This window comes from Pteronotus mesoamericanus, unplaced genomic scaffold (assembly GCF_021234165.1).
Source record: "Pteronotus mesoamericanus isolate MK-2021 breed Mesoamerican mustached bat unplaced genomic scaffold, CSHL_Meso_final scaffold_85, whole genome shotgun sequence".
Taxonomy (NCBI): domain Eukaryota; kingdom Metazoa; phylum Chordata; class Mammalia; order Chiroptera; family Mormoopidae; genus Pteronotus; species Pteronotus mesoamericanus.
This window is the reverse complement of record NW_026555329.1, coordinates 21,288,970-21,301,686: the sequence shown is the minus strand read 5'-3', so window position 1 is coordinate 21,301,686 and position 12,717 is coordinate 21,288,970. Positions and strand designations below refer to the sequence as shown.

General features: G+C 33.4%; 1 protein-coding gene across 5 annotated transcripts in view; it reads left to right on the top strand.

The window, feature by feature from the left end:
- The window catches only part of ANKIB1 (ankyrin repeat and IBR domain containing 1), a 144,994-nt gene that overhangs the window by 86,163 nt on the left and 46,114 nt on the right, over positions 1 to 12,717 (top strand). For all 5 annotated transcript variants that reach the window (XM_054564120.1, XM_054564119.1, XM_054564118.1 and 2 more), the window contains one exon: positions 7,961 to 8,078. In XM_054564120.1, the coding sequence (XP_054420095.1) occupies positions 7,961 to 8,078 (118 nt within the window). The remainder of the gene's footprint in view (positions 1 to 7,960; positions 8,079 to 12,717) is intronic.

Sequence of the window (12,717 nt, the reverse complement as noted above, 5' to 3'; positions counted from 1 at the left end):
TCCCTTCCTTCTCCTCCTCCTTTTCTTCTTTTATTGATTAGAGAGAGAGAAACATCAGTTTGTTCTTGCACTTATTTATACATTAATTGGTTGGTTATCATATGTGCACTGACCTGGATCAAACCCACAACATTGGCTTATCAGGACAATGCTCTAACCAACTGAGCTACCCAGACAGGGCATAACCACTTCTTGTAAGTGAGGAAGATAAACCAGAGAATAATGGAATAGCTTGTCAGGATCAAAGTGAGCTGAACCTGATTTTTATGACTTCAAAGTCTAAGCATCTCTATTTGCTGTACTACCTACATTTTGACAATGCATGATCTTTAGTCAGAAGTTGAAATTATAATCTAATAATATAATAATTTATTCAGAAGACAATAATATTCTAGAAATAATATTGATGTGATTAAACCAAAAGACATTTATGACTATATTTAAGTCTTTTTTATCAAGATACAATCTTAATTTATAATTAAATAAAATATAGTGCTACAGCCCTGACTGGTGTGCTTCAGTGGGTTGGGTGTCATCCCGCAAAGTGGAAGGTTGCTGGTTGAATTCTCAGTCAGCGCACAGGACTAAGTTGCAGGTTTGGTCCCTGGTTGAGGTGCCTATGAGAGGCAACCAATCAATGTTTCTCTTCTCTCTCTCTCCTTCCTTTCCCCTCTCTTTAAAAATAATAATAATAGCCCTGGCCGGTGTGGCTCAGTGGATTGAGTGCCAGCCTATGAACCAAAATGTCAGGGGTTTGATTCCCAGTCAGGGCATGGGCCTGGGTTGCAGGCCAGGTCCCCAGTAGGGAGTATATGAGAGGCAACCACACCTTGATGTTTCTCTCCCTCTCTTTCTCCCTCCTTTCCCATCTCTCTAAAAATAAAGTAAATAAAATCTTTAAAAAAATAATAATTGTACTTATTATCAATAGATTTAACATCTAAGTGAACATAATATAACTATAATAAACTGTGTTAAGTTAAAAAATACTTATGGAATAGTTTGGCACTAATTATATAGAAAAACTATATATTGGAAGAATACTAAAATGATAATTGTGGATATCGATGACTTTTTTACTATTATTATTTTTTCTATTTTTATGCATTTCCTAAAATTTGTAATGAATATTTATTGCTAAAAATGTAAAATAATTCTTCCTTCCTGGCTTTATTTGTCAATGGTAAGTTCCTTTTGTGTGCTACCAGACTTAAGTAAACATATATGTATATAGAATTTTTAATGCAAAAGTAAGATCATATAGTACATTTAGGTCTGCTTACATACTTTTTTCAGTTTAACAGTAGATCATGAACATCTTTCCCAAGTCAGAACATAGATCGACATATTTCTTACCTACCCATGAATATTTACATAATTTAGATATTTTTGCCATTAAAAACAAGGCTAAAGTGAGTATTTGCCTAGTTGTTACATACTTACCTTTATCCAGTTGTATCGTTACTGTGGCTAAAAACATGAATTCTGAAATCAGACTGACTGGATTCATATCCTGGCTCCACAACTTGCTGCTACGTGACCTTGACTAAGGTTACTTAATCTCTCTGCTGCTTTAGTTTCATCTTCCTTAAAATGGAAATAATATGGCCCTTGCTTCATAGGGTAGTGATCCTTAAATGAGTTAATACATTAAATGTTTAGAGTAGTGCCTGGCTCATTATGGGTGTAGTCTGATTTGTTTGCTGTTGTAATCATGATCATCATCATTTATGTACACATTTTTAAGTATGTTTTTTATAAATTTGTAGAAATTGGTTTGATGGATCATGAGATACATACATTTTAAAGTTTAATAGAAGCTGTTAAATTGTCCTAAAAGATTATTTTAATTTACTTTTCTTCCAGAAGCATTTTAGAGAATTTTTTTTGCTCACATTCTTGCTAGCATTGAATATTATCAGTGTTCTTATTTATTTTGCCAGTTTGGACAAATGAATGGTACCTGTTTGAATTTTTTATTATTATTCTGTTAATAGGTTGTTCATTTCCTTTTTTCCTGTGATTGCTTGTGTTTTCTTAATGTTTTATAAGAGAACTTTGTGTATTTTTCTATACTCTGTTTTTCACTTTTAGGGCATTCAGAAGTATAAACATTTTTTCTTTTGTTACATGCTAATATTATAATCATATGCCCCTATATTTTTTCTAGTCTTGAACCTTTGTTTTTAATCCATATTGGATTTATTTTTGTCTACTATTTCATAATGTAAAAAGTACTTCTTTCATAAATAAATACTTATACACAAATCCTAGGTTGGCCAAATAGTTCATTTGGTTTTTTCCATAAGATAGTTCTATTAATTCTTAGTTGTCTTTAACTTCATCTGAAACAATTTTGTTAGATTTCATTGTGACAACTGTCATATCAGCATGCTTTTAAAAAACTTATCAAAATTGGTGAATTTTTGTGTCACCATTTTAATTGAAGATGGAAGAAAATAAGTGACATTTTCAGCATATTATGTATGCTTTATTATTTCAAGAAAGGTAAAAATGCAGCTGAAACACAAAAAAGAGTTGTGCAGTGTAAGGAGAAGGTTCTGTGACTGATTGAACATGTCAACAGTGGTTTGTAAAGTTTTGTGTTGGAGATTTCTTCGTGGACAGTGCTCCATGGTCTCATAGACCAGTTGAAGTTGATAGTGATAAAATCGAGACATTAATTGAGAACAATCCACATTATACCATGCAGGAGAGGGAGATAGCCAACATACTCAAAATGTCCAAATCAATAAAGTTATTGGTGAAAATGAAAGATGTGCCTTTTGTTTTACAGAAAAAGTAAAACTTTTGGCCAACCCAATGTTTATAGCAACACGATTCACAATAGCCAAAAGTTGAAAATAGCCCAAATGTCTCTCAGCAGATGAATGGATAAATAAAATGTGAGATATGTACACCATGGAATAATACCGAACCATAAAAAGAACTGAAATAATAGTACATGCTACAAATATGGACCAATCTCAAAAACATAATGCTAAGTGAAAAAACCCATACACAAAAGGGCATGTATTGAATAATTCCATTTATATAAAATGTCCAGAGTTAATAAATCCATAAAAACAAAAAGTATATTAATGGTTGCCAGGGACTGGGAGAAAAAAGTAGGGAATGACTATTTTATGGGTATGAGGCTTTCTTTTGGAGTGATAAGAATGTTTTGGAACAAAGCATAGCTGGTGGTTGTACAACATTGTGACTATATTCGAGGTCACTGAACCACACCTTTAAAATGGTTAATTTTAAATTATGTGAGTTTCATAATAATTTTTAAAAACAAAAAACAATGCTTTTTTAAAAATTCATTTTTGTATTCTACCTAGGCTAGATTTTTACATGGCCTGCTATGTAATTGTATTAAGCGACATAATTAGGTACTTCTTAAAATATATGTTCCCAACATAAAAGTTTTTGATTCAGTTAATGATCTGAACAGTGTACAATATTTTATATCTCTGTAATTTCTTCTTGACACGTTGTAATTTAGTCCTTTCTTCCAGGTGATTAGTTTATAAATGGTAAAATCCAGTTCTTCATTCAGTCATTCTGCAAAACTCTGAGTGACTGCTCTGCCAGGCACTGTTTTAGGAGCTTAGAGATTTGAGGAGGAACAAAGATAAGCTCCTGCCTTCTAGGTGCTTATATGTTGTCATAGAGAGAGGCACACAAATAAGTTTAAAAATAAGTGAAAACAATTTCTAAGAATGGTTGCTGCTATAAAGAAAGAAAAACAAGGTGCTGTATTAGAATGCTGGCTGAGAGCATTGTTTTTCATTTGTTGAAACCTCAAAGAAAGAACAGAGAAACAAATGAGTATCGGGCCTCGTAGAGAACCAGCTGTGTAGAAGCGTAGAATGATTGTATTTGAGTAAATGAAGGGGAAACAGCAGCACTGTATTAAAGTGGTCTTAAGACTCCCCATTCCCCTCCCAATCTAGAACTCAGGAAGACCGAAGGCTCTTTTTCTCGTAAAAAAACCCCTATGCTGGACTTTGTTTTAGCTGAGTACCCCAGTTAGCCTAAGGTTTAACTTCGTGTGGGCAGCTTCCTTCCTCTTAGATCAAAGTACAGATCTGGAAAGCGTAGGTCTTGATCCCCAGATGGGAAGAGCCTGGGTAAGAAGCCAGGAAACTGAAAAGAAAGAAAGGGTCTGAGGATCCTAAAGACTTTTAACTATTTTTTTTCCTCTCTCCCAGGCTAAGCTTATGAATCAGCTAAAGAGAGATTGGTATTAAAAGGGATTGGAAATATCCTCTCCTTTCCCTGTGTATCTTTCTTTTAAATTATTTATAATTATTGACATATTTGGGTAAATAAATACCCGTTTTGGTTTTCCCCCCATTTTTTAACAATGAAGATGTTTTACCTATGTAATCAAAAGGAAAGCTGTTTTCACTGTGAGAAAAAATAAAAACATACTTTTTTCATTAATTCCTTTGTCATAGTCTTTTCTGTAACAGCTTTTGAAGATACTGTCACTTTTTACATGGTATCAAAGTGAAACAGTTTGTATGTTAGGCTGTTTTGCCTGTCTTTGGTGGGTATTTGGTAGCAGTAGTATGTACTGATGCAAAGGAGGCACTTTCATCCTCACTGTCTCATTTTAAATTATTTTCACTTTTCTTTCTTTAAATCAGGACTTACTACTTTGAAGGTTATTTCTGGTTTGTGTTTAATCTGAAAATAGAAGCAGTTTATCTCTGCAACAGGAAAGAGAAAGGCACCTTCATTTGAATCCTTCCTGCAAAAGAAAGGGCTAGTGCCCACTTGGGACTAAGCAATGTATTGAAATGCTTCACAAGACCTAATTATAGTTCTATTACAGAGATTCAGAGTGATTATCTTATGTGTTCATGAAGGCAGCATGTCTTTCTCCTTCAAGAACTATTTTTCTTTCACTCTAACCTATATAAGTTTAAAACTGAATTTTAAAGAAACTTAATCTATACAGATTGTTTTATATTATCCCTTTGTTAATATTTCTAAAATTAAATCTTCTTTTGCTCAACATAAATGTGGTAGAATGATGGCCTTTCTGAAAAAAGAATATTTACAAAACAATACCAGGAAATACACATTTGCCATCACTAGAAATATCAAGAAATATTCACCCTCATTGTTGATTTGGGAGAGGTGCCTGGAATCTCAAGTCTGAATTTGGAACTCATTTTCTAGCAGCAATGTTGTACATAGTATATAATGTCTATACTAGAGTGAATACAACAAATTTAACCATAAAAGGGCCTGTTATGTTTTTACAGGGGAAAATGTAGTTCATGAATTAGTTTAAAAGCAAACTGTACATGATGATTTGGGGGCTTTTCAAATGATAGTTTGGATGTAATTGCAACTTTTTCTTTTGTTGTTAATGGTACCCCTATATAGAATCATTTAGATTACTTTTTTTTCCTAGTTAAGTTCATATGACATCCATGTATGTAGAGGTTTATGGCAGTATAGCTGAACATATACAAGGTCCAATAGGCTGTTAATGTAGTGTCATATAAAATGTGTTTTGCATTGGTTTTCACTATCATTTTTGAAAGGAAAAGCATTGCAGACTGATTGTGGGCAGTGTGACTGTTGGAAGCTCGTTAAAGTCTCCAGTGATTTTTCTTTTACTCTTTAATTAATTATTTTCCTGCAAAACATGATCTGTATAAAAAGAAGCAGAATGAAGAATTTAAAAGTTTATTATTCTACCACTTACAAATAATCCTTTTAACATTGTTCAGGATTGCTTTTCATTTTTCATCACTGGAATGATATTTTATATCTTGTAGGGTTTCTTTTCCCTTAACATTTCTTGATATTCACAAACTCATCGTGGGAATCATTTTAAATGACTGCTAACTATTCTAACTTGTAGATGTCCTGTGACTCCTTTATTGTATATTTGGGTTACTTGCGTTTTGTCACTTTTATAGCAAACATTGCAAATGACCAATTTTGCCCACATTTATGATTATACTTTAGGATAGATACCTACAAGTAAAATTATTGGGTCAAAAGATGAATGTTTTAAAGACTCATGATACATGCTTGGTTGTTACATGATGTACCAATTTTTATTTTTACCTACAGTGTATTGAAGAGCTGTCTCACTGCAACCTTACCAATATTGAGTATTGTCTGTCTGTCTGTCTGTCTCTTTTTTAGCCTTGGCCACTTTGCTACATTTTAAAAATAATATAATTTTTGTTTAAATATTGGCAGATATTTATGCAGTCAAGTCTGTTACTCTTTTCTGTCATTAATATTGCTTATATATGTGTTCCTGCCAGAAGACATCTAAGGAACAAGAAACTTATTGTGTCAACTGAGAAATCATTCCTGATGAATAGTCCCAATCACACATGGTTAGCTAAGAATTGATTAAATGGTTTCCATGATACAAAAAAAAAACAAAGTAAGAAAAGATAAAATCTAATTCTAAAATATCTGTAAGTCAACTGCAATGGATGAGGTTTGCTAATCACCCAGAGGTCTGTGGAAATGGTGATAGTTATTCTGATTCTGATAGATACTTGGGAATTTCTACCACTTTTGAAGCTGTGGCCTTTGGTTCTATGTGTACTGCATGCAGTGGGCTTAAGTGCTCAAAGGATTGAAATAGATATGTGTATAAATATTAATAATGAAAATAATACTGAATAAAAAAAAAGAAAAGCAGATTGCCTAGTGACATGTGTATTATGATAAATTGCCATAATATTATGAGAGCTATAAATCAGATTCATGGTAGTGATTGCCAACAGCAAGGATGAGGAAGGTTAGGGAAATGTAATGGGGAAACATGTCACAGATTATGAGGTTTTTGCTTCTTTTGTTTCATTTTGTTTTTAAAAGGACTAGAAACAAGTAAGGCAAAAGTGTTTTATCAATCATTGTTTCTGAGTGGTGAGACACATGATTTTATTCTTTATATGTTTTCTGTTAAAAGCAAAGAAAAAAAGATAAAGGATAACAAAAGAATGAAAAACCTGAGGTGATATATTATCTATCATATTATCTATATGAAAACTAAATAGCATTGATGAACACTTGAATAAACATATTGAAAATAATTTGTTTATTTGTAAGAAGTCTGAATAGTATGACATAGTTATTTCTCTCCAAGTTAATTACCATATTTTGCCATGTATAATGCTCATTTTTTTGCCCAAATTTTTGAGGGAAAAATAAGGATGTTCATTATACATGGGTAATACTAATTCTGTATTTATATAAATGTTTTTAATTCTTTTATTTATGCTTGTGCATTAAAAGTGTAAATTCAGAAAGCAATAACGATATCCATATGGAAAATAATACCCTGGAATATGGCCATCAGTTTTGTTTCTGAAAATAAACAAACAAACAAATAATTGAATTAAAAAATTAAACAAAAGATTTTTTTCCTGAAAGTTTGGGCCAAAAACATGGGTGCACATTATACATGGCAAACTACAGTAATAGATAATATATAATTCCACCAGCAGTCTAAACAGGATCTTAATAAGTGTAAATGTTTGGTGGTTCAATGATTAAAACTGCCTAAATGAACCCACATATATTCACATACAATTGATTTGCAAAAAGATTGGGTAAACATACTTGAGATCTTTAATCATGATTATTGCTCAGTGGTGGGATTATAGGGTTATTGCTTTTTTTTTTATTACCCAAATTTTCAAAACTGTAAAGTAAGATGGTTTTGTCATTATAGTATGGTACTTTTATTTTAATATATGCTAACATCCGCTTTCCAGTTTAAAAAAGACTTGTGAAAGAGTAGTTTGAAGTCCATGATAGTGAAACATACTTTTGAATATCAATAACCAAACTGAAGCTGAAAGATCAAATAAATGGTAATCTTATATTTGTTTATAGGCATTTAGAACTCCCCAAAAGTATAATAGCCGATTTAACTTTGTTTTTCTTCTTCTTTTGAAAGCCATATGAAGGATTAAGGCCTCAGGATCTTCGTAGACTGAAGGATATGCTTATTGTGGAAACAGCAGACATGCTTCAGGCTCCACTATTTACTGCTGAAGCTTTACTTCGAGCTCATGGTAATAAGACACATCATGCTTCTAATTACATAGGTCTTTTGAAACTTTTCAGAGTTAAAAAACGGCTATTTTATTATTTTAATCCAGAACAAAGTAGTTTGTTATAAACAAGTCTGAGCTGTTTTGGGGGCAGTTTACTGTACAGTACTCAGTATCTTCATAACATTTTGTAATTTGAAGTAAAAACTGGCTTTAAATCATAGAGGAGAAATAGGAACTTTCTATTTAAAAATCAAGCTACCAAATCAACTTGTAAATTGTCTGATTTTAGAAATGTGTCTGCTTTGAAAGAGAGTTGGAACCCATAGTCCTAGTCCTGGTTTTAACATTTTTACTAAAGTCAATTAAATACCTAACAATTGTGTTATTAGTATTATCAATTTATTTTATGTAAAAGCTGTTTCTCACCATGAAACGCACAAAGCAAAATTGTTGAGTCAACACAGGAATATACTATCACACTTAAGGTTGGTTGGTTTGTCTGTTTTGACAGACATTACTCAATTTAGGAGAAGTCCTCAGCTTGTTATAAGTTCTGACACTTAGACATCCTGGAAGTTGTCACATGTGGAGATGGATCCTTTAGTGGCATACTTGATATTTGACATTTTGGCCTGTTTCAAAGACAGTTTTTTTCTGATTTAAAAATTATTCTTAAAAAGAGAAAGGTTCAGCCATTTTTGAGGCTTACCTGTCTATTTTAACTATAAATCTTTATCAAATCTATACTAAAATGGAATGTCAACTGCCAAAATTTTTCATGTGATCACGACTAGAAGAAAATTTAAAAGTCATATTTCATCATCTGTTGATCACCACTGTGAATAATTTGGTATACAATCCTCCAGAATTGCTACCTTTAATATTGTTATTTCTTGGGGTTCTGTACTTGACGTTCTTTTCACTTTCTATACCAGTGACTCAAATCTTAGTGAAATAGGAATTGCCTGGGAAACTAACCAGAGATTCCTAAGATTAATCCCAGAGAGTCTAAGTTATTAGGAGAGAATAAGGCATAAGAATGTGTTGTAAACGAGCCTACTGAGTGAATGCTCTCTGAGAAACATAGTTGTGCGCATTTATCTAATTAAACCAATGGTTTCAAACACTACCTGAACAATAAAGAGTACACCTACAACCTGACTTTAATAGGGTGTTTAAGGCTGTATTTCTAAATGCCTGTTTAACATTTTATCCTCAATCTAAGGATGTGTATGCCTGAACTCATCATTTCTCCTGCTGTCTTCATACATGGGCACCAAAACTCATCAAATTGCCCTAGCTGGAAAGTCATACTTGACTCCTCCATTTCCATTGCATTTGGCCTAGTCTTCTATTTCTCTTCCTAAGTATCTCTCATCCTCCTCCCACCTTCCCTAGTTATTCCTGTTCCTATGCCCCCAACCTAAATTCAGGCTTTTATTATTTTTCATTTAACTGTAGTCTCCCAAGTTAGTCTCCCAGTAGTCTCCCAGTGTTTCCTTTCCTCTTTCACTCTTATTAATTTTTCTTACTACCATTAGACTTTTTTTTTTAACGCAAATTTTAGCATCTCACTCCCTGCTGAAAAACCCTTCACTGGTTCTCCACAGACTTAAAATCGCCCAAACTCTCTAGCAGACCTTCATGACCCAGGCTTCTTTACCTGGCTGCCAGTCTACTCATTTCTTTATTTACCCACTCTTAACTTGTCTTTAGAAATCACCTCTTCCAGGAAACTGTTTCTGTTTATTTATTTCCAAGTCTGCATTGAGGCCCTTCCTGTCTATTCCCATTATATCCCATGCATATATGAGTCATACACTTAGAATATAATATTGTGATAGTCTATTTGCTTTTCCTTTCTGTTAACCTAGGAGCTCTTAGAGGGCAACTTTTATTTATTTACTTTTTTTGTTTCTATAATATCTGACATATATTGTCTTCAGAAATAGTAACAAGGAATAGATAATAAATGTGAAATATTACTTACATATTTTTCAAAAAGTCATCTTTTTGTTACAAAATTACATTTCTCTATTGCCATCTTTATAAAGTTGAAGTAAATCCTTTGGAGAAAACTTTAGACCTGGGTCAAAAATAAACTTTAGAAATTCAGGATAGCTTTTAAAATAATAAAATTTAAAGATAAAATACTTTCTTCTTAGCCAGTAAGAATGCTTAATAGTCATTATATTTAAACCTATAAGAAAAATACAGAATACCTTAAACTGTATTTCTTTAGGGTAAGTTTCACAGCACCACAAGGTATATCCTTGAGCTTTAAAAATACAAAGAGCACATTTAAAAACAATACAGAGTTGGCAGAAAAGTAGAAGCTGTCCATCAGTGGGGCGCGGTGACTTGCCAGTTGTATTAGCTAGGGTAGGCTAACTGAAAGGAAAGTGTAAGTTCAAACGCAGTAAACAGTTATTAATCATGAAATAGTCCAAAGTGTTTCTATTTATGGTTAGGAGTGGGACAAGGACTATGTTCCACACATTTATTCAAGGACCCTAACTGATTGAAACTCTGAATCTTACACAAAGTGAGTTTCTGAGAGTTACCCCCTGGGGACCTACTTCCATTCCAGCCAGCCAGTCAGAAAGGGGAAAGTGCATGGAGAAATAACTGTGGGAAATTTTTGAGCCACTTTTGTATGTGGCATACAACACTCCCAAACATATTCCATTAACCACAATTCAAGCGTATAGCCACACTTAATGGCAAGCAGCAGTTCTACACTGTAGCATTTTTAGGTGCTATAGCCATTTCTGCCACAGGTATCTACTTTCAGCTAGATTACAATATATCATAACTCTGATACAATATTATAGAATCTAAGGTTAACTTACCAGTAATTTTATTGTAATTAAAAGAAACATTTTTATCTCTATTTGTTTACACATTCTGTGATCAACTATTATTAAATGATTTAATGCCATTTTTACTCATGATATTTCTCTTAAGTGACTTCTTTCACATAATAGGGGCCAATTCAAATAGAGTGATATCTAATTGACTTTTCCTACTTAGCGTTTATCTATTCTGTGATAACTTTTTGGATAACTTAAGAGTTCTATATTTCATTTCCCTCTTAAGGTATACAGTAGAGGCTAATGCAGGTTTCAAATGGACATCTCCTATATTGTTTATGTAATTATCAGTGACATTTGATAATTAAGATGTACTGAGGTAAATGATGTTAGTGAATAAAATGACAGTGTACAGAGCTATAATTTACACTAATTGCTTTCAATACCAGGACAGGCTCTGTTTTGGAGCTATTAAACTGAACTGTTTGACAGATACATAGATTGTATCCTTGGTAACATTCATTCAGCTTTAAACAGGAAAAATTAGATTTGAGGATTATATTATCTGTTGTCAAATTTAGTCCCAAAGTAATGAAGTTGATGTTCATTAAGCAGAAGACAAAAATGTTTGGCAGTATTTGCTAAGTAGTAATTGAATTTTAAAGGAGAGGGAATCTGTTAAGAATACAAAGTCATTCTCTGAGCATTTCCTCAGTAAAAAAGTAACTTATGCAATTGAATACTACCCAATGAGAAAATAGGTAAAATTTTAAAAATCTGAGACCAAGGCTAATTTTGCTTGTGCTTAAAGTAAACATATTAAAGAATTTTTTTAAGCTCTGTTGGAGGCTCATCATCTTTTATAGACAATTAAACATTAGTAGTCCGTATCTTCTCACTCTTCCCTCTCCTTCCAAAATGGCATCTTCTCGCAGGGCTTCTATAGCTATAGATTTCTCCCTCTGAACTAGACCTTTTTAATGCAAGCCATACCCTCATGTATAACTGCCTACTTAAAAGCATGGAAGAAGATTTGGCTTTGGGTGGTGGGCACAAATTGCAAGATGATGTGTCATAGAATCGTACACTTGAACGATTTTATTAACCAATGTCACCCCAATAAATTTCATTTTAAATAAATAAATAAAAACACATCTAGGATATCTCAAAAGCACCTTAAACTCATCATGTCTAAAACTAAAAATCATGCTTTTCCACCTCTACCTGATTCTCTAGTGTTTCCTATGTACATAGATGGCAACACCAACCAACCAACCAACCAACCAACCAACTGGGTAACTCTGGGACATTAACTTTGACATTTCCTCTCCTTTAGACCCTATATCTTATTTTTCACAAAATTGTCAGTTTCACCTCTCAAATTGTAAATGTCTCCCTTTCTCTTCATCCACACTACAACCAACCTCCTAGCCCTAGCTGTCATCACCTTTCACTTGTACTGCCCAGTTGCCTGCTCTCTGGTCAACCTTCCATCCACTCTTGCCCTGTCCAGTTTCTTCATTTGTTTGTTTGTTTTCCATACCATAGTCAGACTGATCTTTTCAAATGCAATGTGAAAGCCTCCTCTTCCTAACCCCGTGCCCACCTTTTCACTGACCTCCTGTCACTCCTAAGCTAATAGTAGCAGTGATATTAAAGTCCTGCATGGCCTAGCCCCTGTTCCTTCAGCCCCATCTCACACACTGCTTCCATTCTGGTCTCCATGCCCCAACTACATTGATCTTTTTAATTTCATGAGAATGCCTCCTTCCCTCCTGCCATAAGGTTTTGGACATGCTGTGTACCACCTTTGTAGAATGTCTTGCCCTCTCCCTTTTACATAG